At 41.2% G+C, this 27,630-nt stretch overlaps 1 protein-coding gene, 1 long non-coding RNA gene and 1 pseudogene across 4 annotated transcripts in view; 1 reads left to right on the top strand and 2 right to left on the bottom strand.

Moving 5' to 3' along the window:
* Nucleotides 1-27,630, bottom strand: part of UBE2L3 (ubiquitin conjugating enzyme E2 L3) — a 45,537-nt gene that overhangs the window by 16,162 nt on the left and 1,745 nt on the right. Inside the window, exons 1-2 of one of the 2 annotated variants that reach the window (XM_039868429.1) lie at nucleotides 15,631-15,763; nucleotides 15,118-15,213 (exon numbers count right to left, since the gene is read on the bottom strand). In XM_039868429.1, the coding sequence (XP_039724363.1) occupies nucleotides 15,118-15,186 (69 nt within the window). In that variant the 5' untranslated portion in view covers nucleotides 15,187-15,213; nucleotides 15,631-15,763. Of the gene's footprint in view, nucleotides 1-15,117; nucleotides 15,214-15,630; nucleotides 15,764-27,630 lie in introns of those variants that run through there. The other variant, XM_039868428.1, reaches the window with a different exon arrangement.
* On the bottom strand, nucleotides 16,230-26,471 carry LOC120606845 (uncharacterized). Of its 2 annotated transcripts, none has more exons than XR_005654003.1 (3): nucleotides 18,313-26,471; nucleotides 18,060-18,116; nucleotides 16,230-17,303 (listed from the first exon to the last, which is right to left on the bottom strand). It is a non-coding gene; the product is annotated as an uncharacterized LOC120606845 (long non-coding RNA). The 2 variants fall into 2 exon arrangements; XR_005654004.1 differs by having other exon boundaries at nucleotides 16,230-16,438.
* LOC120606879 (uncharacterized) lies at nucleotides 26,008-26,123 on the top strand (annotated as a pseudogene).

The following is a 27,630-nucleotide window of genomic DNA, read 5'->3' as shown; positions in this document are numbered from 1 at the left end:
GCACACATAACAACTGGAGAAATCCGAGTAAGACTGGTGAGTTGTATCACCGTCAATTTCCTGGTTATGATACATACTATGATATAGTTATACAATACGCAAAGGGTATTGGTGACCTCTCTGTATTATTATAATTGCATGAAGATCTACAATCATCTCAAAATAAAAAGTTCAAAGAAACAAAAAGAAGAAAAGAGACAGGATAGGATGGGAAGATCCTCTTCCCCCCCTGGACACTGCAGAGCCTGCATGAGTCTCCTGTACTGTAGCAGCTACCTGACAGTTGGGCAGAAAGCTTGACAAAGATGGAGCTGAGGACAGGAGAACAAAGACAGGTGGACTCTAGGTCCTTGCTCACATCACTGAGCTGCTGGATTAACCAGCCCAGAGCACCCGCCACAAAACTTTTTGTAAGTGTAGTAACTTTCCCTTTTTGAAGCCGACCTGGGGGGTTGGTTCTTTACTTGCTGTCAAAAGTGACCTCACTAGTATGAATGGTGACTGCAGAGAATGCAGAGAGGGCGTGATTCACTGAGATCAGGGATAGGGAGTTCCAGAGAAGACTCAGGAGGAGGGGACTGGAGGCCGTGAGTAGAAGGAGCGCAAGTGGCTTCATGAGCAGGAAGAGCCATGATAGTCCCTGAAAATGCCTCCCTTTCTCTAAAGTCAACAAACAAGTATTTACCTCACTAATTGGTCAGCTTGGAGTACTCCAACCCCAGACCAACTCACAGTTAACTGGATGGAGGACACTGACCTGCAGCCCATGGAATAAGGGAGCAAAGCTCCTCCAAAGAGCCCAGGTATCTGAGCCCAGGTGGGAGAGACTTGATGGTGAGCCAGTGAGGTGATGCAAAGAATCTCTGAGACGGAAAAGCCTGCTCAGAGGCAAAGGTAGTTCCAGTTTTTGAAATGCGATGTTATCAGTGTACTTGATGGCCATCCCAAAAATGTTCTAAAGGAGTTCACCAGAACTCCTGCACTCAAGGGAGAGCAGTGAGCCCCAGGAGCCTACATGGAGGTCAGAGAAACCGTGATGTCAGACTCCACTTCATACCCACCAGGCTGGTGAGGTGAACACCAAGGCAGCACAAGGCCTCTCCAGAGAATCTTTATTTCATTTTAAAAACAATTACTGAGGCAGCTTCTAATATACAAGGCCTCAGGGACACAAAGATGACTCACAAGTCTGTGCTTCTAAAGCCCAAAGGCAAAGAAATCCAGGGGCAGGCTGACTGGGGCATTAACCACGACATTAGCTGAAGTAAGCATTAGCTCTGTGCCAGGCCCAGGAGCACTACCAATGTATTCAGTCCTGACCACTGCTAGCGGCGGGCACTTTGAGTTCCATTTTACAAGTGAGGCACAGACAGTTAGAAAGAAGACTTACTATTATTGTTGCAATGTTTTCAACTGTGCATATCTTACCTTCTCAATAAAAGATAAAACTAGTGGCAGCACCACAAGTTCACGGTGACAATGATACAGGACTGGAGCAGCCCAGGCAAGAAAGGAACTCAAGTTAGGATAAATTTTCCCCCTTAAAGAACTAAGCATTCAAATTATGAAGTTAGGAGTACAAAAACACACACACACCAAGGAAAACAGAAGACATCAAACATCATGAAAAATATAAACCACTGTAACATAAAAGCAGAAATTACCATGAAAGCAAAAATTAGCAAATCAGAACACAGAAAAAAAGAATGAAATTCTTCATGATACATGAAGCCAATCTGACCATCTCCCAAAATCCACTAACACACAGAAAACAATCCAATTTCACATATGAACAGAGACATAAACACACTAAAGACACATTAAAGAGAAAAACACAGGCCCAAAAGTGCATCACTCATGCTAAAAAGCCCATGGTACCAAACCTAGATTTAATACCTAATGTAATTACAGTTTAAACAACGCTCAGATATAATCTTAATCAACCAACCTAGAATTTTCTGGTCTAGCACCAGTTAGGTAATCTGTTATATGGGTCCTATCAGCACCACCCCTAAATAGAAGATGTCCCAATCTAAAAATAATCCATTCTCTTCTTTTGTTAATAGCTCCGTTGCCCCACCCTTCTTCCTACACACTTCTATTGTGTACAACTCCTCAGAGCACTCATCTAGTTGCTAGACTGGATGCTGCCTGATTCATGAATTGCTCAATAGAGCCAATCAGATCTTCAAATTTACTCAGTTAAATTGTTTTAATACTAGTAAACTTAATAGACTATTTTAAAAATACAGGCATATCTCAGAGATATTGCGGGTTCGGTTCAAGATCATTGCAATAAAGCAAGTATTGCAATAAAGCAAGTCATAATCTTTTTGCTGGTGGAGAGTCTTGCCTTCAATTTGTAAGAAACGCAACATATGTAAAGTGTAATAAAGCAAAGCACAATAACACAAGGTATGACTACAGCCCATTGCGATGAAGGAAGAGTTAATCCAGAAAGAGAAGAGGGGTTTAATTAACAGACCACTTAAAAAACCTGAGACCCCCAAGAAGGAATTTACCGGCTGAGATGGACTCCCCATGGTCAACCGAGGGCCCAAACTTTATGAATAATAAAAGTTTGGCAGCCATTTGCTGACAGGGGCTCCTCACATACAATGTATATTGGGAAGAACCTCAGACTGACATCACTAGGCTACAAAAAAATTTTCAGATCTTTTATAATTTTATGAGACAACCGTCTTACATTGGACTGCCTGACCAAAATGTTATGCAGGGAATGACTGTAATATGTCCTTTAATGAAACCCACTCATTCCTGATTAAAAGAGAAAAATTTAGGAAGTGACATCAGCAAAACGGCAAAGCGGGCAGTTGCAAACTCCCATTCCTCCACAAAACATAAAAGAAAATATTGCAGAAATAATATAGCAAATTAATACAGAATCAAGAAAAAGGCAACTGTGGCACTTTTACTTGCCCTTACCCCACCCGCTTCCTGGCTGGGCAGCAGACATCTTGAAGATGGCAGCCTCTATTCCCAGTGTGAGACCCTGGTCCTTGGTTCCAGAGGTTGCAGAGCAGACCTTATTCATAGATTACTGTGTCTGCCTGTACTAACCTGTCTGGGGGCTACATGAAGGACTGACACAGGTGCTCATCTGTTTTCTCTAACTTAGAATCCACGAGGGGTAGAAAAGTGCAGGCACTGCTGAAAAAGACTGTACTGTAATGAAAACCCACAGCTGCATGGAGCAAAAGATAACAGTTGAGACATGAAATAGATTGCCTAAAGCAGAGGAAAGCCAGGAAGAAACCTGGAGGAAAATAGGTCATTCAAAAGTGTAAGAATATTGGGAAACTGAGAAAGCCATACACAGGCCTAGGACAGGATACATGCTCAGAAAAGATCTGAGAAGATCTGAAGATTTCACCACTGGCTAACTATAGGCTCAACACAAGCAAGAAATGAAAGCTGAGGCAGAATTGTAACTGGCCTGGCTACATGTTAAAGAACCTCAGCACAGAGCCTAATTGCAAAAACTGAGACTCTTTTTAAGCTCCAGGAATTCAAGAAAATTTCAATCAAAACACTGTGGAACACAAGCAAAGCCTTCAACAGTCAAGAACAGCAAACCCTGGGGAAGGTAGAGATCTGATGTCCACATTATAATATTCAAATGTCCAGTTTTCAGTAACAACAAAAATCATGAAGCAAACAAAGAAAGAGAAAAGTATGGCCCATTTAAAGGGAAAAACCAAATTGACAAAAACCATCCCTGAAGAAGCCCAGACATTGGACTAAAAGGACAAAGGATTAAAACCAACTGCATTAAATATGCTCAAAGTGAAACCAGGAAAACGGCTGAACAAAATTAGAACACCAATAAAGACACAGAACTTATAAATTATCAAAAGGAAACAAACAGAAATTCTGGAGCTGAACAGTACAATAACTGAAATGAAAACTCACTAGAGCAATTAATTCAGCAGTGGATTTGGGCAACCAAAAGAATCAGCAAACCTGAAGCTGGGACAATTGAAATGACCCAGTTTAAGAAATAGAAAGAAAAAAGAATGAAGGAAAGTGATCAGAGCCTAGGGACACCATCTAACCGACCAATACACATTATGGGAGTCCCAGGACAGGAAAGAGAAAAGGGGCAGAAAGAATATTTGAAGAAATAATGACTAAAAACTTCCCAAATTCCATGAAAATTAATCTCCACATCCAAGAAGCTCAATGAACTCCAAGCAGAACCATACCAAGAAAGAGTCAAATCACTGAAAGACAAAGAGATAATCTTGAAAACAGCAAGACAAGGAGAGAAACAACTTGTCTAGTAGAATGGATCATCAATAAAATAAATAACTGATTTCTCACCAGAAACCATGGAGGCCAGAAGGCAGAGAAAGGAAAATACTGTCAGCAAAAACTATCCTTCAAAAATGAAGGAGAAATTAAGATATTCTCAGATAAACAAAAACTGAGAGAATTCATCACTAGTAGACTTTTTCTAAACGAGAACAAAAGGGAGCCCTTAGACTAAATGAGAGGACATTGGACACTAACTCAAAGTCATGTGAAGAAATAAAGAACAATGGTAAAGGTAACTACAAAGGAGAATATATAAACCAGTATTATTATCGTACTTTGGGTTTGTAATTCTCTTTGTGACAGTAACTAAGAGAGAGCTGCAGTGGCTATATTATCATCAGACAAAATAGATTTTTAAGTTAAAAAAATTACAAAAGACAAAGCACATTGTATCGTGATAATAAAGATTCAACCCATCAAGAAGATATGATAATTATAAACCTATACGAAACAAATATATGAACTAAAATACACGAAGCAAAAATGGACAGAATTGAAATGAGAAATATAAGTTCTAAAACAGTTCTAAAATAAAAGGTGGCAATGTCTACAGTCCATTTTCAATAAGAGAACAAGATATAAGATCAACAAACACAGTACTTGAACAACCAACCAGACCTAATAAACATACATGGAACACTCCAGCCAACAATAATAGGATTCACATTCTTCTCAAGTACATATGAAATATTCTCCAGAATAGACCACATTAGGCCACAAAACGAGTCTTAATAAATTTTAAAAGACTAAAATACAAAGTCTTTTCTGATCACTATGGAACACAACTAGCAGTCGATAACGGAAAGTAAACTGGAAAACTCACAAATATGTGGAAATTAAACATAATTTTAAACAACCAATGGGTCAAGGAAGAAATCACAAGGGAAATTAGAAAATACCTTTAGATTAATGAAAATTAAAACATGAGATATCAAAATTTAAGGGATGGAGTGAAAGTATGACTCAGAGGGAAATTTAGAGCTGTAAACACCTACAATAAAAAAGAAGGCTTTCAAATAAAAAACCTAACTAGATATCTTAGGAATGAGAAAAGAAAGAGCAAACTGAACCCAAAGCTAGAAATACATGACCAAAAGTTGGTTCCTTTAAATGATCTACAAAATTGACAAACCTTTAGCTGGACTAAGGAAGAGAGGAGACCCATATTACTAAAATCAGAAATGAAAATGGGACATTACTACCAATTTTACAGGGGAAAAAAAGGATTATAGAGTACTATGAAGCGCTGCACGCCGAAAAAATTGGATAACCGAGATGAAACGGACAAACTTCTAGAAACACAATCTTTCAAAACTGAAGGAAAAAAAAAACCTAAACAGGCCTATAACCAGTAAAGAGACTAAATCAGTAATCAAAACCCTCCCAACAAAGGAAAGTCCTGAATTAGATGGCTTCTTTTTTGGTGAACTCTATTAAGCATTTAAAAAATTAACACCAATCCTTTTCAAACTCTTCCAAAACAGTAAGGAGGTGGGAATACTTTCTAACTCATTCTAGCATCACCTTGATATTAAAGCCAGACAAAGACACTACAAAAGAAAACTACAGACCAAAATCCCTTATTGAATGGATGTGGCTGGCTGTGAACAAAAAACCAACTCCATCTTTGTGTCCTGGATTCGTTTCACTTTTAAAGTTCCATGATGTGACATGTGACCAACTTTACTGTCCTATGTGACATGCCAAAGCCTTCTTGTAGATAAGTATCTGTGTTCCTTAAACTTATACAATATGACCATAAATATTTTTGCTAACAACAGCCAGAATGGCAGGACAAGCAAGATAAATATCAAACTGGTGATCATATTGATGATAAAGAGTCATCTATCAAAAGATCATCAGGCGTTACAGCCCCTGGAGCTTACTGCATTCTTTGTCTCTTAGTCTTATCAATCATTAGTACCTGAGTTATAATGTTAAAAAAAATAAAATAAAAATACTTTAACAAGAATCTGTTAGTGGAGAATAATCTATACATAACTGCCAGAGTCATCTGTCCTTTTTCACCCTACATCCCTATAAATAAATTACCCTATAATAAACTGTTATATTCTATGGAGTTGCCTGCATTGTTTTTCTGTTTGAAAACACCTTCTTGTGGCAGTAGCCATTACATCTCTGCCCCACTGTCAGACACTTATGAATTTCGATGTTAAAATCTTCAACAAAATATTAGCAAACTAAACTCAGCAGCATGTTAAAAGGATTACACACTATGACCAAGTGGCATTTATCCTAGGTATGTAAGTGCAGTTCAACATACAAAAATTAACCAATGTAATATATCACATTAATAGAATCAAGGGGGAAAAGATCATCTGAATTGATGCAGAAAAAGCATTTGACAAAATCAAACATGTTTTCGTAACAAAAACCTTTGATAAACTAAGAATAGAAAGGAATTCTTCAATTCAACATGAAAAAAGGCCATGTGTGGAAAATTCAGAGGCAACATCACATGTAATGGTAAAAGTTTGAAAGTTTTTCCCCTAAAATCAGGAATCAAGCAAGGATGGCCACTTTTGTCACTTCTATTCAACACCGTATTTGGTAGTTCTAGCTAGGGCGATGAGGCAAGAAAAAGAAATAAAAGGCATCCAAATTGAAAAGGAAGAAGTAAAACTATCTCTATTCAAAAATGACCTGATATTATACGTAGAAAACTCTAGAGACCACACACACACACACACAATTTATTTAATAAATGAATTCAGCAAATTTGCAGGATACAAAATCAATACACCAATATCAGTTGCATTTCTAAACACTAACAATGAACAATCCAAAAAGGAAATTAAGAAAGCAATTCCATCTACAATAACATTGAGAAAAATAAAATACCTAGGAATAAATTTAGCCAAGGAGGCCATTATAAACTTTATGTTTGTGTCCCTTTCAAATTCATAAATTGAAGCTCTAACCCCCAATGTGGTTGTATTTAGAGTAAAAAATTAATTATAGTCAAATGACGTCATAGGGTGGAGGCCAGATTCCACAGGATTAGTGTCCTTATAAGAGACACCAGGGAGCTTCCTTGCGTCTTTCCCCATGCACTGAAAAGCCACGTGAGGACCACCAACAACCAACCCTGCCCAGACCTTGATCTTGGACTCCTAACCTCCAGAACCGTGAGAAAATGAATTCCTGTTGTTTAAACAACCAAGGCTACAGTTTTGTTTGTTTGGCAGCCTGAGTTGAGTAATACAAAGGTATAATAAGTAAGACTTGCAAATTGAGAATTATAAAATATTGCTAAAAGAAATTAAAGAAGACCTAAATAAATGGAAAGATATTCTAGGTTCATGAACTAGAAGATTTAATATTGTAAAGATGATAATACTACCCAAAGTGATCTAATGATTCAATATAATCTCTATCAAAATCCAAAGTGTTTTTTGTAAAATGGAAAAACCAATCCTAAAACCTTGAAAAAGATCACATTTCCTGATTTCAAAACTTAATACAAAGTTACAGTAATCAAAATCGTGTAGTACTGGCATTAAGGATAGAAATATAGACCAACAGAATGGAGTCCAGAAATAAAATCTTCACAAATATGCTCGGGATTCTTGACAATTATGCCAAGATCAGTCCATTGCAAAGACCAGTTTCGTCAACCAATGGTGCTGGGAAAATTGGACATCCACATGCAGAATGAAGTTGTACTCTTACCACATCACCCTTACATGATATTAAAAAATTAACTAGAATGGATCAAAGACAAGTATAACAGCTAAAACTATAAAATTCTTAAAAGAAAACATAGGGAAAAATCTGCATGACCTTGAATTTGGCGATGGTTTCTTAACTATGTCACCAAAAGCACCAAAAGTAACAAAAGAAGAAAATAAGATAAAATGGATTTCATTAATATTAAAAACTTTTATGCATCAAAGGACACAATCAAGAGAGTGAAGACAACCCACACAATGGAAGAAAATATTTGCAAATCATATATCCAATAAGCGTTTAATATCTAGAATATATAAAGAACTCCTACAATTCAAAGACAAAAGGACAAACAACCCAACTAAAAATGTTTATATCGGCTTTATTCATAACATCCAAAACTTGGAAGCAACCAAAATGTCCTTCAGTAGGTGAATGGATAAATAAACTGTGGTACATCCAGACAATGGAATATAATTCAACACTAAAAAAAGTTATCGAGCTCTCTCAGGTCCTTGCTTCCAAGACGACCAAGAAAAGGAGGAACACTGGTCGTGCCAAAAAGGGCTGTGGCCACGTGCAGGCTATTTGCTGCACCAACTGTGCCCGATACACATCCAAGGACAAGGCCATTAAGAAGTTCGTCATTCAAAACAGTAGAGGCTGCAGCCGTGAGGGACATTTCTGAAGGGAGTGTCTTCAATGCCTATGTGTGTCCCAAGTTATATGTGAAACTACATTACTGTGTGAGTTGTGCCATTCACAGCAAAATAGTCAGGAATTGCTCTGTGAAGCCTCGCAGTACCAAACACCCCCACCCCGATTTAGACCTGTGGGCGCTGCCCCATGACCTCCAACAAAGCCCATGTAAGAAGCTAAGTCCTGTAGGAATGAAGTATTCTCTGGAAAAAAATAAAATAGAAATTATACTTAAAAAAAAAAGTTATCAAGCCATGAAAAGGCATGGAAGAATCTCAAATGCATATTACAAAATGAAAGGAGCCAACATGAAAAAGGCTACCTACTGTCTAATTTCAAATATCAAATATAAGACATTTTGGAATTGGTAAAACTATGAAGATAGTAAAGAGATCAGTAGTTGCTAGCGGGTGGCAAGGGAAGAGAGATAGGGAGGGATGAATAGGCGGAACACAGAATTTTAGGGCAGTGAAAATACTCTGTATGATACTATAATGATAGATACAGGCCATATGTTTGTACAGACCCATAGAACATACAATACCAAGAGTGAACCCTGATGTAAACTACGTATTTTAGGTGATTATGATGTGTCAATGTACCTTCATCAATTATAACAAATGTACCAACTTCCAGGGAACGTCAATAAAAACTATGCATGTATGGGAGCAGGGTGTATATAGAAAATCTCTGTACCTTCCTCTTAATGTTGCAGTGAACTTAAAAGTGCTCTTAAAAACAAAAAACAAAAAACAGTCTTAATAGACAATAGACTAGTGGTTACCAGAGGGGAGGGATAAAATAAATTAAATGCTTAACAAACAAACAAACAAACAAACAGCGAAAAAAGCCAATTATATCTTCAAATTGAAAAACAAAGTCTTAAAAAAAAACGGCAAAAGACTTGAATATATATTTCTTCAATGATATACAAATGGCCAAGAAGCACATAAAAAATTGCTCAACATCTTCAGTCATGAGGAAACTGCAAATCAAAATCACCATGAGATACCAGTTTACATCCACTAGAATGGCTATAACTTTTAAAAAAGGGAATATAAGTGTTGGTGAGGATGTGGAAATACTGGAATACTTGTATAATGCTGGTGAAATTGGAAGATGGCGTAGTCATTGTGAAAAATAGTTTGATGGTTCCTCAGAGTTAAAGAGAATTACCATATCATCCAGCAATTCTACTCCTACATATATATCCAAAAGAAATGAAGAGGAACTCAAGCAGATACTTGCATGTCAATGTTCATAACAGCCTTCCACCATTATTCAGAATAATCGAAAGGTGGAAACAACCTTAGTGTCCCTCAACGGATGAACGGGTAAACAAAATATGGCACAGACATATAATGGAATATTATTCATCTATAAATACTATGTTCTGATACATGGTATGATACTGATATCCCTTGATAAAATTATGCTAAGTGAAATAAACCAGATAAAAAAGAAAAATATTATAAAATTCATTTATATAAAGCATCTAGAATAAGAAAATTCACAGATTAATTAGGAGTTATCAGGGGTTGGGGGCGGGGGAATGGGAAGTTATTGTTTAATGGGTACAGAGTTTCTGTATGAGTGATAAAAAAGTTTGGAAATAGTGATGATGGTTGGCAAATATTTTAAATGCAATTAATGTCACTTAAAAATGACTAAAATTACAAATTTTATGTTATATGCATTTTACCACAAAAATCAATGAAGCAAAGTTTTCAAAAACTGTAAGAGAAAACTTCAAATTAGAAACTTCTGAATAAACAAAATTAAGAAAAAAACGGTAAGCTGAAAAATATTTGTCCCAGACACAAAGGATTAATCCAGAATTCCTACAATTCAACAAAAAATACATCCTAAAAATCTAATAGACTGCAGAAATGTAGTCAATAAGTGAAAAGAAACTTCTACTGTAATAACAAAATTAAAAATGCAAATGACTATGATCTAAATATTTGTGCCTCTCTCATTCATATGTTGAAAGCTAATGTCCAAGGTAATGTCATTAGGAGGCAAGGCCTTTGGGAGGTGATTAGAACATTAAAGCAGAGCCCTCATGAATGAATTAGTGCCCCAGAGCTAGCCAGCTTGCCTTCCACCATTTGACGATACAAGTCTGTGACCCAGAAGAGGGCCCTCACGGGACCCTGCACCTTGACTCAGACTTCTGACCCCCAGAAATGTGAGAAATAAATTTTTGTTGTTTGTAAGTTAACCAGTCTTGTATTTCGTTATACAACAGCCTGAATGGGACTAAGACACAAATTAAATTGAGAACTTTTGCACCTACCTAACTGGCAACGATTTCTTTCTGTATGTCTATCTCATAGGCTCTTTGTTACATATTGCCGGTTTTCCAGAGAACCCCACAAAGGCTTTAACAAGAGCGAGGCTAAAAATACTTCACACACATGTATTTACTGAACTTTTACAACCACAGCTAAGTATTTCTTTTAGAGGTGAAGATACCAGGACAAACTGTATAACTTGCCCTAGATCACCAAGCCAGCCAGAGACAGGGCTGGGGTTCTCATCTTGGACAGCTGAAACCCACAGCCTGGGTGCTGAACTATGAGCCACTCAGAACTGCCTTTAAAATGCCCAGCAACCTCCGTGATAGCCAGGGACGCATGTGGGAACTTGTGCACAGTGCCCATAAGAATGTATATTGGCGCAATCTTTCTGGAAAATAACTCACCATACATACAAATGTTCCTGGACTTACGATGGGGTTACGTCCTGATAAACCCATCACAAGTTGAAAATATTGTAAACTGAAAATGTCTTTAACCTACGGGACATCCTAGCTTTGCCTAGACAATTTCTACTGAATGTGTGTAGTTTTTCGTACCATCATAAAGTTGAAAAATCATCATCTTGTATCAGGAGCTGTCTGCAGAGCCCTACAGATGGTTCCTTCCTTATATACAATATAACCCTGATCCTACTGGAATATATTATGCAGAATATTATATCTTAAGGTCCCTCTCACTCTCTACCTCTGAGAGAAGACCTGCTCTGTCTGTGGAGTGTTATCCCTTTTCTAATAAACTTTCCTTTTGCCTCTAAATATATATATATATTATCTCTTAAGATCAGAACTTAAAATAAAGATGCACACTAAATTTTCCATATAAAGATGTTCACAGATAAATTATTTCTAAAATGGAAAAAGATCAATAATATAAGTGGTCAATATTAAAGGAATATTAAATAAATTATCACGTAAATGTTATGGGATATTTTAGTTATTTAAAATTATGTTCATGAAGAATTTCAAGGCAATGACTAAATGATGAAAGTATAAATTAATTATGAAATTATTCAATGGCCTATTAAAAATGCATTAAAAAGGCTGGGAGGTATGCTTGCTTTGGCAGCACATATACTAAAATTGTTGTACACACAAAACAAGAATGTTTTCTACAATGCATCCAACCAAAAGCTGGTCTGTACTAAGACCCTAGTAAAGAACTGCATCATGCTCACTGACAGCACACAGTATAACAGTGGTACGAGTCCTACTGCGCACTGCACCTGGGCCACAAGGGGTCAAGCTGACTCTTGCAAAGGAAAAAGTTGTAACAAAAATGACCAAAGAAAATTCAGAAGAAATATGAAGAAAGGAAAAAGAATGCCAAAATCAGCAGTCTTCTAGAGGGACAGTTCCAATAGGGCAAGCTTCTTGCACACATCGCTTTAAGATCAGGCCGACGTGGTCAAGCAATAGCTATGTGCTAGAGGGCAAGGAGCTGGAGTTCCATGAGGAAAGTCAAGGCCCAGGAAGGCAAATAAATCTTCCTCCCTCCCATCTTAGCTCATGCAATAAAAGTATTTACTGTTCTAAAATATAAAATTAAAAAGAAAGGCTGGGAACACATTTCTTCATGAAGGGATTATGGGATTATTTTCTTAGACATCACATCTGAATTTCAAATAACAAAAAACTTTATATAAAAACACATGTTTAAAGGGAATAAATCTGCCATGGTAATAGTGAAGTGTCTTTAGAAAATGCCTCTCTAGCCTCACCTCCTGCCTTCACTGCCCCCACCTCACCAGCTAGGGCATATTTACTAAGCAGCTCCCCGAGGACCAGCCCCTGTTGTAAAGGCACACTTCTGGGGTGCCACGCCTTTATTGGCCTGGCTCTGCTTTCACCTCAGCTGAGTAGACCCCCGGTAAGTGTGGGTAGAAGATTCCCCATGCTGACCCAGCCCCTACAATACAGGAAGAAATGAGGTCCAGGTATGGGGTACTAGTGGGGACTTTGGACAATGATTACAGGAAGGAAGTGAGAGAAGAATGAGAAGAGGTAGCATGAGTAGGGGTGAGGACAGCACTGACCATGGCCTACAGTCTCTGGCTTCCCCAGGAAGGGAAGGCTTTGGCCTAGACACACCCCAGAGCCTTGGCTCAAGCACAATGGCATTCTACCAGCCAGCCACCACCTTGGGCTTAATGAGACAGTAGCCCATTCCACAGGCTCCATCAACATAACACCAAAAGGAGGCTTTGGTATACACTCAGGTCACAGCCTGACAGCCAATTATTCCTGGAGCCAGCCTATAGTCTTTCAGGCCACTGAGCTCACAGGGTAGACTGCCCAATACTGTCCCATTCATTCTTATCAGTTTTCAAAAAATCCACAGATTAATTATTCACTTCTTTTATCAGTAGGATTAAAAATCTCAATTAGAAAAGAGCCAGATGGTCTTAGCCATCCTTCCACTCAGCACCTAATAGGTCCCTATGGCAGGGAAGGACTGGGGTCACCAGCTGACCCTTCCCAGTCAGGAGCTTCTCTACCATCCACACCCTGTGCCCTGAGCCCCACTACCTCCAAGCCTGGAGAAATCTAAAGCACTCCATCTTCAAAACCAGAACTCCTAGATTTAAAATTCTGAATGTACTGAAAGACTAAAAAGTATATCTTCCCTTAGTTATCCAAATGAATATGAAAATAAACTGCAAATCCAACATTTGCCATTTAAGTTAACTTTTTAAAAAGGCGTGACCTGCATCCAGCATCAAAAAGAAAGCATGCACAGTAAGCATGCTGCATGTGAGGCTTTGGCAAAGTAACCAACCTGACCATAAGCCAAGATTTTATACCACAATGCAGGGCAGGGCCAGGCACAGGAAAAGGGCCTGAGGCTCAAATGGGGAAAGTGAGAAAGAAAAGAGAAGTTGGGTAGACACAGAACAAGAAAGAAAGGGAGCACTCACAAAGAAGGTCCCAGTTGTGAGTCAGGGAAGGCACACAGTGTCTAAGCGAGGCCGCCCCGTGGACAGATGGTATGGCTCTGGGGAGAAGACAGGAATAGAGGCAGAGACAGAACTCCTCCATGTACAGTAATAACCTAGTAACCTATTATGCTGGAAGAAGCAAGGATTCCAAGAAACAAAACAAAAGAGAAAGGTGAGGGACTACACTAAATCCATGTCTGAGAGTTAAGAGGAAGCAACAGCACAGGAGCACAAGGTACACTAGTTACAGAACATGGAGCTGGGTCACAGCATGGACTCCAATGGTTCAGGAGGCAAGAAGGGTCCACGGCTCCAGGGCTTTCAAGCCAGAGGTATGAGGACTGAGAGGAGCCCGTGTGCTTGGTATGAAGCTACTTCAGGAGGGTGGGAGGAACTGGGTTGGCAAACTGGAGTTAATACAGGACAAGTCTCTTGAGGGGCGAGGAGATGAAAGGATGGAGAAAGAGCAGACACTAAATCAGGAAGGCAGTAAGGTCACAGGAAAGCCACTGTTAGAAGGCCAGAGCCATTCTGAAGGCAGAAGTCAGTGAGACAGGGAGAGCGGGAGCTGTGGAGGGGCAGATACTGGAGGCATAAGCTCCAGAAAGGATACTGAGTAAAGGGAACAGGTGGGCCATGAAGCAAAGAGATTTGAGACAAATGGGAGACACATACTAGAGGTTACCAGGAATAAAGTCCAAAACAGGTATCCAGAGGGTTAGAGACACAGATGCAAAACCAGGAGGAAAAGCAAAGAGAAGATCTAGGTGGGAACACCTGCCATCTCCCAAGAAGGTCAGAGAAGGCGGCCCCAACTGGACAACTGAGGCCAGGCCAATATAAGCCGGGAAAGACAGGAGCCCAGACAGACGCATTCCTTTCTCAGGTTCATAACCACAGATCTGGAGAGCTTGGGCCCCCCGGAATGTTACAAAACCAGTGCAAAGATAGGATCCTACTCAAGAACCCGAAGCTATGGTCCCTACCTTATTACCCTAGAGTGACAGCCCGCCTCTGTGCATCTGTTGGTTGCCTGTACTAAAAGTCTCCTTGGGAGTAGAGAGAAGCCCAACAGCACACACATCACCTTAAAGAATAATCTGATAAGAAGTGGAAGTGTTCAATACTCACAGGAACAATAAGCCCTTGCCAAGTCAATAAATTAGCTTCATCAACCTGGATGTTACGGAAGTTTTTCATTCCACATTTGCGGATTTCTTCAAGCTCCTGTTGATTGACAAAGCATAAAGGGGTGTCAAATAGGGGAAAGCACCACACATTAAGATCCCTCCTGACTCCCTCAAATTAAACCAAGTGCCGACACCACGGATGACAAAATTTCAAAGTGTGGACTAGACCGTGTCTGGTCTGGTTAAGAGGCTCGGAGCCACAGTGGTCCCCTGAACCCACGTCCCAGACAAGACAAGCCCCCACCTCGGTGAACCCACAGTACTCGGCAGGGTAGATAACTGCTTCTGCGGACGCACTGCCTCCAATTTGGCCTGTCACCATGCGTCATACGGTGGGGCACAAGAAAGGTACTACAGATCTGACTTCTTACAACTGAGATTTATTAAGCACTGACTGTGTCAGACGGCGAGGATATTAAAACGAATGGAACTAGGACCAGGAGCACACACGTACCCACAGTTTTCTACCCAACGCTGTAAGTGTGATTTCAGGACTCTACCCTCAGCACCGGCGTACAGCACAGAGAACAACCATCCAGTCTGGGATGGGAGGGGGACAGGAAACCTTCACTGAGCCTCGGTTTCCTCGGCTGCAAAAAAGGGATAGCAAGATCCAGAGTTGTAGACAACAAAGGGAAACCACATTGGAAGCAATAGAACCCCTTGTAAACATGAGAGGCTATTATTATACAGTCAATATTGCAAATGCCATCTCATCCAGGAAGCACAACCACCCTGACTACTTCAAGGCCCTGCTTGAGATGTGTTCAGTCTAGAATTTTCTATCACTTGTTTTTCAACTGTACATCAGACTGCTATTTCCCACTGCTTTCTCAACAACTCAAACAAACGTCCAATAAATGTTTTATAGCCTAAGCCACCCATTAAGTGCCTGTCTGAATCCCCAACATCCTCCATTCTCAGATATCTGGAGTGACATGCTGCCCCCCAATGCCCCAAATCGGCCTCTCATCCATAGCACAATAGCCTCCTCCACATCTTTTGGATGCCTTCTCTTCTGCAACCCCAGAGCAGCACTCAGCAGGGCCTTGCCTCCTCTGCGGGCTGGCAGGACTTCTTCCTCGCTGGCCTGGCTTCCTCCTTGTTGATCAGCCCATGAACCCCTCCAGAAATGGGAAGCCCCTCTTTGTTTGGTGCAGTGGCTCGCAGTGGCACAGAGGCTCTGATTCGGCACCCACATCAAGCCCCAAAGATGTCCACACCTCCATTCCCATCACACAGCTGACAGCTTACAAGGCACCCTGGGGACACAATTCCCGAGAAAGGGGAACTAAGGCAGTGCTACAGGTTCTCGATTGCAGAATGTGTGGTGTGGCTGGCACAGAGTGGGCCGAGAAGGACAGCACATCGAATGAATGTGTACATGAGGCAGATAGGATACACTAGTGCTTCATGGCAGGCAATAGGCTCAAGTTTCTTCGCACAGGGTGCTGCTCCTTGTCAACACTAGCTGCCCACTGCAATTGTCTAGGCCTGGACCTAGGTTGGAAAATTCCGGTCCAGCAAGTGTGGGGTGGTGTCTGAATTGGGGATTTTTAACAACCTACACCGTGAGAGAGTCCCCGACACTGAGAGATGAATTCCATTTCTAAGCAATGTTCAGCTTCAGTGAGGAAGTTGGTAATGGCAATGGCTGTGACCCCTGAAATAGGGTAAGGGGTGGCATGACCCTTCTTTCTAAGCCTGCAGGAGGGAAAGCATGGAACCTAAGAGACCACTGAACCTGCCAACCGCCATCTAGGCCTCTTGCTAATGCCTGGGACTTATTGGAAATGCTCACCTAGGAATTATACAGCCTGGCCAGATACAGGAAGAAGAGTTCTCACATCCACAATACCACTCTGGCCCATTCCCCAAACAGAATGTAAACTCCAGGAGGGCAGGCGAGAGGGCAGGGATCAGGAAGCCCCAGAAGCTCATGGTCATGCTTTGTCAAACACTTGCTTAAGGGGTAGCTTAGTGTAGTAGTTAGCATGTCTGCTTTACACGCAGAAGGTCTTGGGTTCGCGCCCCAGAGGGAGCTATGGACCATACCCGGGTGCGCCAGGCCCCAGGTGCACACTGTGAGCATGCGGGAGGAGACGCCCCGCCTTCAGAGATCCAGTTCTTAAGGGGAAACACCAACAACATCCATAGGTCAGAGGTGGAAGGGGGTGGGAATTAAAGAGGGGAAAAAAAAAAACAAAACACTTGCTTAATGATTGAGTTAGTGAACAGTTAGGAAGCTTGGGCTTGGGGAGGGATAAAAGGCTCTGAGATGGGAAGGGCTCTCTATGTATTTTGATTTTCTGGTCCTTGGCTTAAGACACTAGAGTAAGATTCCTGGCTAGAGACATGAGATATCATGTACTTTAAGGGGTGAGACCAATGAGCTATCAAAAATGCAGACAGGGGGGGAAATATTCCAGAGAGAACTTTGAAATTAGATAATCAAAAAAGAAGAAACAACAGGAGAATATATTTAACATTTATGAGAAGAAATAAATTTTTAAAATAATATGAAACTATTCTTTATGGCTTCAGAAATCCACATACTAACAACATGAAGTATAGGTGATAAACACAAGGTAAATTTCAAAAGAATTACAAAAACATGGCAAGATGGGACTCAACTGTAATGTGGCAGTGAAAAACTGCCACCTTGCTCAAGAAAAAGGGAGACACGAGTGGTACTGTGTGCAAGGGGAGGACACCTATCAGTGCTTTGATATCAAGAGATATATGAACAAAGATAAAAGCCATACTGTGGGAGGAGGACGCCACACACTCCCTGGACAGAGAAGAAGGGGTGGCACTAACGGTGGCAGGGCTGGGAAGATGAAGGTATTCAAAGCGTAGTTATTGAATAAACTCTCAACTTACCTTGTTGTAAAGTTAAAGCTCATCAAAGACCAAAGTGGCAGCCTTCTTTGCATAATTCTAACCAACAAGGAAGAACTAATTTTAAAGCAGAAGTAAGAGACACCAAGACAAACAAACAAGCAATCCGGTAATCTCCTGAGAATGTTGGGCAGCCCCAAATGAGTGTTTCTCAACAGGGTGGTGGCAGCACCCAGGACTCTGCACTTCAGCATCTCTAGCCTCACCCATTAAATGTCAGGCTTTGTGATCTCACCCCAATTTCCCAATGTCTTCCTCGTCCTCCTTGAGAGCCCCAGCTGCTGAGAATGACTGGTACTATCTATCGGGGGCCAGAATGTTAAAAGTTCCGCATTGCACAAGATGGTCTTGCAGACAAGAATTGTTAAAATCAAAATGCCAATCATGCCTCTATTGAGAACAACTTGAAGATGGATTGGAGTCAGAGAAAAGACAGGCTCATCTGAAGGTCTGAGACAAAAAGGCATGACTCAAGAGGACTGACAAAACTTCAAGCGAAAGTGCACCCCTATAACCGAGAATGATCCTGAGAATGAAGAACTGGAGAAGAAATGTAAAGAAACCAATGTAAATTCAGAGCTCAAATTTAAAATTTCAAATGACAGACAAAAAGACCTTATGACAAAAAAGTGTGAGAGGCCCAGCTCTAGAAGAACAGTCAGGAAGACCAAAGCCAAGAATGACAGGAGCTTAGAAAATATGCCCCACAAAGGTTTGTTTCAGTTCTGCTCAGAGCAAGAAGCAGTCCCAGTCAGTTACTCAGGGGTGATGGTGCAATGCTGACAAACCAAGAAAGAGCAAGAGGGAAAAAGCAGAACCAGCCAATTCGCACGTTCCTTCTCCTGGCGGGAAAGAGCATGCTTCCTAGCCAGGGTAAGTGGTGAGGGAGAAAGAGCAATGCTTCTCACAGTGAGGTCCATTTCTGAGCCAAGATGGATCTCAGCGTATTGCCAGACCTGAAAGAGCTTTGAAGAGCTGCTCAGCTCTTCAAAGAGGAAAAAGTTCATTCACCAACTACAGCCGCGAGAGCCTGATGCCTACCCTACTCCAGGCCAAAGTAGAGGCATGTGGCAGAAGCGGACCACTGCCTAACAGCTCTGCAGGCACTAACAGAATAGACAACCTGGCCCCAGCAAGAGTGCTCTGCTCCAAGTCCTGCACATAAGCCTCAGCTAGACCCTGACAGGAGAGCAGGAGACAGTTGTACACAGCAAGCCTTCTGTCACACAATTCAGACGTGTGCATCCGAGTTAGGGCAAAGTATTTCAAAGTCTCTTTTTTTCGTCTTTGGAAGTCAAGGATGGGGCCTAAAAAATCGACTGTTTGAAATCTCCAGGGTAATCTTCACACATGGCCTGACTGAGAACCCCTCAGGAGCACATGATTCTTAACCAGCTTGTGGCCATGGTACTCTTTAAGAAATCCAGACAGATGTACAGAGGAAATATCAGCTGTGCAAGTCAGGGCTGCTTCAGACAGCAAATCAATGCTCTGGACCAGCAAGTCTCAAGGTGCTTGCAGGTTTCAAAAACTTATTCCATATCATCCCGTAATTTCGTATTTGTCAAATGTAAAAAGGTGCATTGTGCCCCTAAGAACTACAGGAAATAAAACTAAAAGCCATCTTCTTGGCTGTTGAGAGTGGGTTTGGGGAGTGGATAAGCACTGCTCTAGGAGCTTGCAGGTCAGAGCTAGGAAGGCCTAGCAGGCTACAGAAGGTAACAGCTTTATGTAAGAGAGGCTCTGAGAGGGGCCTTGAAGGATGGGGAAAGCTGAACTTCTACAGAGAAAAAAACAGACATCTGTGTGTGGGAAACATACTCAGAGACATAGAAGAAGAAATCACTGGGTTTAGGGAAGCAGCAGGGAACCAAGTTTGGCTGGAGCATTTACTAGCATTGTGGATTCCACCATCCCTTGGAGGAGGAAGCTGTTTAACACCTACATGTGGCTGAGAAGGGGGATTAGAGAGGAAGAGGAGATAAAGTCTGGCTAGTGCCCAGGCCCCACTCTAAACCTGCAGAATCAGAACCTCCTAAGTGACGGTAAGGTGCATCCTGCTTAAGAACCACCATGCCCATCTAACCCAATCTTTTAGCAAGAAAGACACTGATGCCCTGATTAATTTAGTGTCATTTCCATGGCTAGAAATAAGCTCTTAAAAGAGCTAACACCTCCCACGGAGCCAGGCACATGAAAGCAATATAAGTCTGAACTTTTTTTAAAAAAGTGAATGCTGATTGCGGCTTATATTGCTCATTTTACTGTTCCCTATTCTGAAGATTACTATAGGCCACAGAATCAGAATATTCCAATCCCCAATCACTCTCTTCAACATTAACTTTATATATTACACACAGAAATAATATTTTAATTTGGCAGATGGTTGCTTCAAAAACTGCCAAATCATCAATGGACTAGAAAGTGTAGAGACCCCTGTAGTCAGACAGGCCTGGGCGCAATACCCCACCTCAACCTTCACACCACCTGAAGCTCCAAAGAGTCTACCATCATACCCGAAAAATGGTAGGAAACTTTCACAGGGCCCTAATGAGAATTACAAGAAATGTCATATAGTGCTTAACACTTAGCACCCAAGTAGGTACTCAATTAACATTAGTTTCATTCCCTTCCATAATTGTATCACCACATTTCTTAATATTCTAAGACAAGTGTCAAGGCACCAACATATATCCTCTATTCTACATAACAGGGCATAGACATGATATGGCATTGACAGCCTATTACCAGAACTCACAGGATCTTAAATTTGAAATGAGTAAGTTCATGGTTGTTGGCACAAAGCTTTCAGAAACGACCTGATCAATTATATCTCAATTAAAAAAGAAATAAAACAAAAGCAAGGCAGGGGCTTACTAAAAGCACATCGCCACCACATTCCCGTCTGGAGGGCATGAGCTTAGGGTGTCATCGTCTTCAAAATCCCAACAATGAACAGAAATGGAGAAATGCTATGGAAGATACATGCCTTTGGTGCAAGAGGCATGCATCAAAAGCAGCCACATGAAAAGCAGGAGCAAGACCCTAAGAGGGAAGAGTGAGAAGCGGTAGGTTATGACAACTCTTTGCAGTGTTTACAATGACCAGCACATAAGATATGACCAGAAGCTCAAAAGATCCCTAAGATGAGCAAGTCAGACATATTAGCATCATTTTACAGATGGTAAAGCCACGTCCCAGAGAGGCCCAAGTCCCAGACCTTGTACAGAGTAGGGCCAGGACTAGAATCAGAGGCAAAATTACTCCTTCGTGAACATCTCAGCCACACAAAGCAGTGGGTTAGGGTGGTGAACACTTCCATTGGAAACAGGCAGCACGAGAACTTTTATTTCCAGAGCAGGATCCTAGGAAAGCTTAGCTTGATCTGGAACAACATTTTCCAAGATTTATGATGACAAAAGCACGAACTTTTACAGTATTTGCCCTAGCCCTTCATAGCTAGTCGTTAGTTTATGTTGTGCAGGGAACGTTTCTAAGCTCTTCCTGGCCAGGCAAAATGAAAGCTGGCAGATGGAGCTGGATGCCTGAGGGAAAGCGACACAAATCTGCTTTAAATCTAAGCACAAGATCACTCTCAAATACCAACTACACAACTAGTAGGACATTAGTAATTTGAAAGAGTTACTCTCTGCTTTTGTGTGACTGTATCAAAATGACTAATTTTGACAGAAATGTACTTTCCAAGCTTGCACAAAGCAACTAGTGGCAATGACACTAAATCATGACTTCACGTAACTCAATACTGTAAATCTAAACCCAAGACCTGCGCTACAGCTGAACAGGTTCTCATGCCAGCTCCACACGCAGTCAGTTTTCGGCCATCGGCTTCACTTCTGGAATGTATTTGTCTCTATGTGAACATGGGTGTGTCTGGTATTCTTGACCTACATCACATACTCCAGAATCCAGCGCCTCTCACCAGAGTGAGAGCTCGAGGGCTGGAACAGAACCTCTTCAAGTCTGTCCAACACTGGACCCAATGACACAGAGCCTGACACAGGACAAGTGAGGACAGCAACCCCTTGTGTAAAACATGTGGTAGATCCTTCTCTTAGTTTTCATGTGCTGAGTTTTCTCAGTAACAGGTACTCTGGTGCAAAACAGACATTTATAAGCCATCTCAGAAAGGGCTCAGAGGCTGTTCAATTTCTGAGTTAAACCCTCTCCCTCATCCCATGACGGAGTCAGGTAGCATCTGCTCTTAGAAAGTTAGAGAACAGTGCCATGAGCACTGGCTTTGACATTAGTGACTGCTTTGGTGGCAAATGTGTCTGCTGGGCTAGGGGTTATCAAAACAGTATTTCACCTCTCTGCTGAACTATGCTAGTAATAAGTGGAAGCAAAATCTGACAAGATAATGAAGTACAGAAAACTATTATCAACACAAACCTGGAACTGTTAGAAAATCCAAACCACCACATGACCTGAAATGAATCCTACTACTCTCCACCCTGTCTCTCCTTAAAAACTAAAAGTAGCCATGTGAAAAGCAGGAGCAAGACCCTGAGAGCGGGGAGAGCTGGACAGTGATCACTCCTGGCTCCACCACTAGTCTGTGGATGGCACCTATAAGCCTCAGCCTCCCATCACTGGGCCTCTCACAGCTCTGCAATTCTAAAGAGATTATAGCAAGGGCCAGGAGGAGAAATGGAACCACCGCCAGAAGCAAACTTTCTTAACTTTCAGTTTCAAGGCTAAAAAAGAAGATGAAAGGCAATGCTATTATTTCTGGGACTCCAACTACTTATTCAAGAGTTTCCTTCAAAAGTCCCATCCCCACCTCCCAGCTCAGCACTTTTTGGTGCCTTCCATAACACACCTGGACTCATCTTTGGACACAGTGACTGTCGCTGCACTGAATGTACATTCAAGACAGGAAGAGAAAACACAGAAAATACAGAGTAAGATTCTGACATACTAAGACAAACTTTAAATTCCAGAGCTTTTTGATTTTGTTGGAAAAAGTAAACATTTTAAACAAAGATACATCCACACAGCTGTCTCGGTAAACCTTTCACTAACCCTAAGAACAGATTACTTCAAGACTCAGGAGAGCACTACAGGTAAGAGAATGGGCTCTGCCTTGGTGGTGAGGTCATGTCCAGGCAGGCCTAACCCTACATGGCCTCAATCCACCTCTTCAGCACCACTCCTATCAATCCTCCAAACTTCTCTCCTGTTAGGCTGCTCTTCTCACTGGTCTGGAATGAGTCTTGCTCACTCCCAATAATAATATCTACACATATCTAGCACTTAATACGTGCCGAGCACTCTTCTATTAACTCACTGAACCTTCGCACATAGATGAAGTAACTAATGCACAGAGATTAAATAACTTGCCTAAGTTCACTCAGCTAAGATGTTACAGGCCCAGGACCTGAGCTCTTAACCACTAAGCTGTTCTCAATAGCTTTGTCCCAGTGAAAGAGTCTTTCCTCTCCCTTTTTTTCTGGGAAGAAGGTTAAACTTATCTATGCCCTCAAGGACAGATAGGATGAAGCTGGCCAGAGGAGACACACAGAGGCAAGAGCCCTCACAAGTGATCTGCCTGCTGCTTCTCCTGGATGTTGCGGGAGGGGATAAGTCTGATCCCTCAATTGAAAAGCTATGGCACTTCTCTTCCACCTCTTCTTAAACCCATCAGCATCTCTCTCCATGATGTCCCTTAATGAAGAGGCAGCTCTCCCAGTGGCTGGCCAGAGAACTTAGCCTTGCCAGGGCAGAGGGAGGGAGCGCTCCTAGTTCTGAAGGGCCAGATGCACTGGACATGCCAACCTAGAGTAAAACCAGGCCAGTTCCCCAATGTTTCTGGAAAGTACCTGAGGGGCTGGCCTAACTAAAACCCTAGGAAAGGACAGCAAAAGGTTAGAAGCATGTAGCTGTATTGCGGGTGTGGGGGTAGGTAGATGGTTACTGGGGTTCCTCAGAGCATCTCTGATTATCACTGCCCACATCTGTTCTGAGGGATGAAAACTACCCAACTAACTCACTGGATGCCAGGGCCCTCTCCTCTTCAACTGCCAAAACCCTACTCATTCTGAAGGGCCACACCAAGTTCCACCTCTTTCTCCAAGTCAGAGGGTCTTTCCCTCCCCTGTACTCCATTCTTTGGCTGGAAAACATGCAGCAGTGGATGAATCAGAATTTCTTTGTTCTAGGTACATGCCATTCTTCTCCCTTACTGAGCTCCTCAAGGGCAGAGCCCAGAGGAGGTATCCCTTGAGCTGAGTCTTAAAAGACAAGTTACCCTGGTGCAGAAAAGAGACAGAGACGCCCATCGAAAGACCCAGGGTGTGCAAAGCAAGCCATGTTACAGGATTCCATGGACGAGTGGGGAGACAAAAGACTAGCAAGACCAGATCTTGAAAAAACATGGTAAGGAATGTGGATTTTGAAATACAGAGTCCTAATCTACTGAATTTGGTTCCAATCTCTGAGAGGCCTGAGCATATGTACTTCTCTTGAACACACTGCTGGTTAGGAATCATGTAGGGCTGAGGACAGACTGGTGAGAAATAAAAGGAAACCACTGAGGAATCTGATGCAAGTGTTCCGCCACAAATGGGAATGGCCTGAACTCAGGGAGTGGCAGAGGAGATGGTGAACACAAGCAGAGAACAGAGATAAAGGCGTAGTTCAACAGAATCTAACAAGTGGCTAGATGTGGGAGAAAGGGGCAAGGTGGGCTCCCCCAGGTTCTTCCTCGAGTGACTGAGTAGGCAAGTGGACTATTACCATTACCAAGACAAAGGAAGGGCACGGGATGAGTTTAGGCTTAACTGCCTACAAACAGGTCTATGTGCCATTCAAAGGAAAACGCTCAAGGTGACTGGATACCGAGTCTGGGTTCAAAAGGGATGGTTCTCTAAGCTTTAATGCCTAACTTACCGTTGCAGCAAAGAAAACAAATATCTCAAACATTTAGTGATACTTCTCAATGGAATGAGAATATTTTTAAGTGACCTGGTATAATAAAATGTGACATCAGCAGCTTCTTTAAAGTTGTAAGATCAGAAAAGAACCTTTCTGTTTTAATATAAACCTTAAAAAAAGGTCCCAAATGTTGCAGTAACGGAGTTTACTTCTTCCCAGGGCCTGTACCAATTATCTTTTAATAGAGAAACATTTATAAAGAATATCATTAAGGAAGACTGAAATAGTCCCAACTTACTGGGATGTATGAATTTAGGATAAAAAATGCAATGTTTTTCTCAATTCCCCAAACCCCAGTAGATTCAGGACATTTACTGGCATAGCATCATTTGTAAAACTCCCCATACTTCCTGACATACACACCACCAGGACCAGACATACTCACTGCTCTATCATTCTAGTTACCCAACCTTATAGAATGTAAATCTGTACTCAAAAGCAAACTAGTTCATTGCTTAGTACAATAAATTCCAAGAAATAAACTGTTATTTAGTGACTCCTCCTACCCCTTCACATGTGATTATGGATTGAAAGTATAACAATATAGAGTCCTGAGTGAACATTATTTAAATAGCATTAAAAGATAGCTACAAATCTCAATTCTTCATCTTAAAGTCATCCCTCTCTTAAATTTACAGATTTCCCCAATGAGAAAGCCCTTCTGGGAAGATACTCAGCTGGAGGATCCTTAGAGATGTGTGCAATAGAGAGGTCGAAAAGGAACTATCAGACTTCAGCTTCCTTTGGGCGCACCTACAGGTTTCACTTTTGTAGCTATTCCACTCCAGGTTGAAGCAATAGTTACAATCTGGTTATAGTCATCAATACTGAATTCTGCTGCTTGCAAATTAAAATGTATTTAATGTTTTACTAACATTGTAATTCCTAAAAAGGGTTCTGAAAAAGGCTAATCCTTTTGGGAAACTTTTTAAAGACTTTATCACACTCGAGTCTAAAATAACTTCTCAAGTCTATGGCCAGCCATCCCACCCTGAACAAGTCAGATCCTGTCTGATCTTGGAAGCTAAGCAAGGTTGGGCCTGGTTAGTACTTGGATGGGAGACCACCTAGGAAGACCAGGTGCTGTAGGCATAAAAAATTAAAAATAAGGGATTGTAAACTGACAAGGTCCTTGCAATCTGTGAGGTCAACCAAGGGTTGCCTTCCCTAAAAAAATAATAAATAAATAAATAATAAAATAATCTCTCAACCTGATATTGCAAATCGCTCCACTTTTACTAATGTATTTTACAATATCTGCAGACATTGTTACAAAGAAATCTCTGAGTATTCTGGAAAATAGTTTTTGAGGAAATCTAAAGTTCTTTAAAATGTAATCCATGTAAGCCATGCCACCCTCAACACGCCTGATCTTGTCTGATCTTGGAAGCTAAGCAGGGTCAGGCCTGGTTAGTAGTTGGATGGGAGACCACCTAGAAATACCAGGTGCTATAGGCCTAAAAAAAAAGAAAAATGTAATCCATTTGATCATTCAACATCTATTTACTTTTCTTTTGTTTCATTATATTCCAGATATTTTTAACATTTTATTTATTAGTTTCAAGCATTTCTTCCACCCCACGTATTCATCAACCTGCACCAATCTTTTTTTTTTTTTTAACTAACCAGGTATAAACACTGACTCTCAGAGCCAACGATCGGCATCTTGTAACCAGCATTAGCCCTACTGAGTTGAAAGAATTTCCATCCACAACTCAAGAACTGATATCCTTCTCCATGTATCCTCTGAATAAGAAAGAAATCGGCATGACATGGAACTTGGGATCTGGAGCCAGGGAGATTTAGCATCTCATCTCTCCCCTCCTGGGTCTGCTACTCCACCTTAGGTAACACAACCTATCTAAGCCTCACAATTTTCTCATTTGTGAAAGTTATTTCTCAATCAAAATGACAATACACTAACTTTAGGTGTTGAAAAAAAAAACTTATAAATGACCTAGCACCTTGTAAGTACTCCATTAATGTTACATATTTTTTTCTAACGTTGTTTTTTTTTTTTTTTTTTTTTGGAAACACACACAAAAAATCAAAAACCATAGTAACTCCCTTCTCAGACTCCCGGGAGCCTGGGAACCCAAAATTGGGTCAACTGAACTAGACTAGGTGATACCAAGATGAATTAGGCCAAGATCCCTGCCCTTGAAGAAGTCAGAACCTGGTAGGAAAGACAAGTCTAACACAAATCAGATTGAGACAAGTACTCATAGGAAAAAGAAAAACAAAGAAAGTGCTCTAATCACACAAAGGAAGAAACAACTCATTCTGAAGGGGGATGGGAGAAAGCCTCACACAGTAGCTGGCACTGGAGTTGAACCTGGGACTGCCCTGAAAAGGAGAGGAGAGAAGGCAGCCTTTCTCAGGTAGAGCGAACAACATGTGCAAAGAAAGACCACATAGCAAGTAAGAGCAGGGAGCTTTGGAGTCAGACCCAAAAAGATCATAGCTCTCTCTCCCTAGCTAAGAAAACTTGGGCAAGCCAACGAATCTCCCTCCACTCCATTTTCTCATGTACAAAATGAGAATAATAATGTCTACTTCACAGGGATTAAACATGATCATGAATGTGAAGTACAGAGCT

The sequence above is a fragment of the Pteropus medius genome, unplaced genomic scaffold (genome assembly GCF_902729225.1).
Source record: "Pteropus medius unplaced genomic scaffold, Ma_sr-lr_union100, whole genome shotgun sequence".
NCBI lineage: Eukaryota > Metazoa > Chordata > Mammalia > Chiroptera > Pteropodidae > Pteropus > Pteropus medius.
Note: the sequence above shows the minus strand (reverse complement) of the source record. Positions and strands in the feature narration are given on the sequence as shown.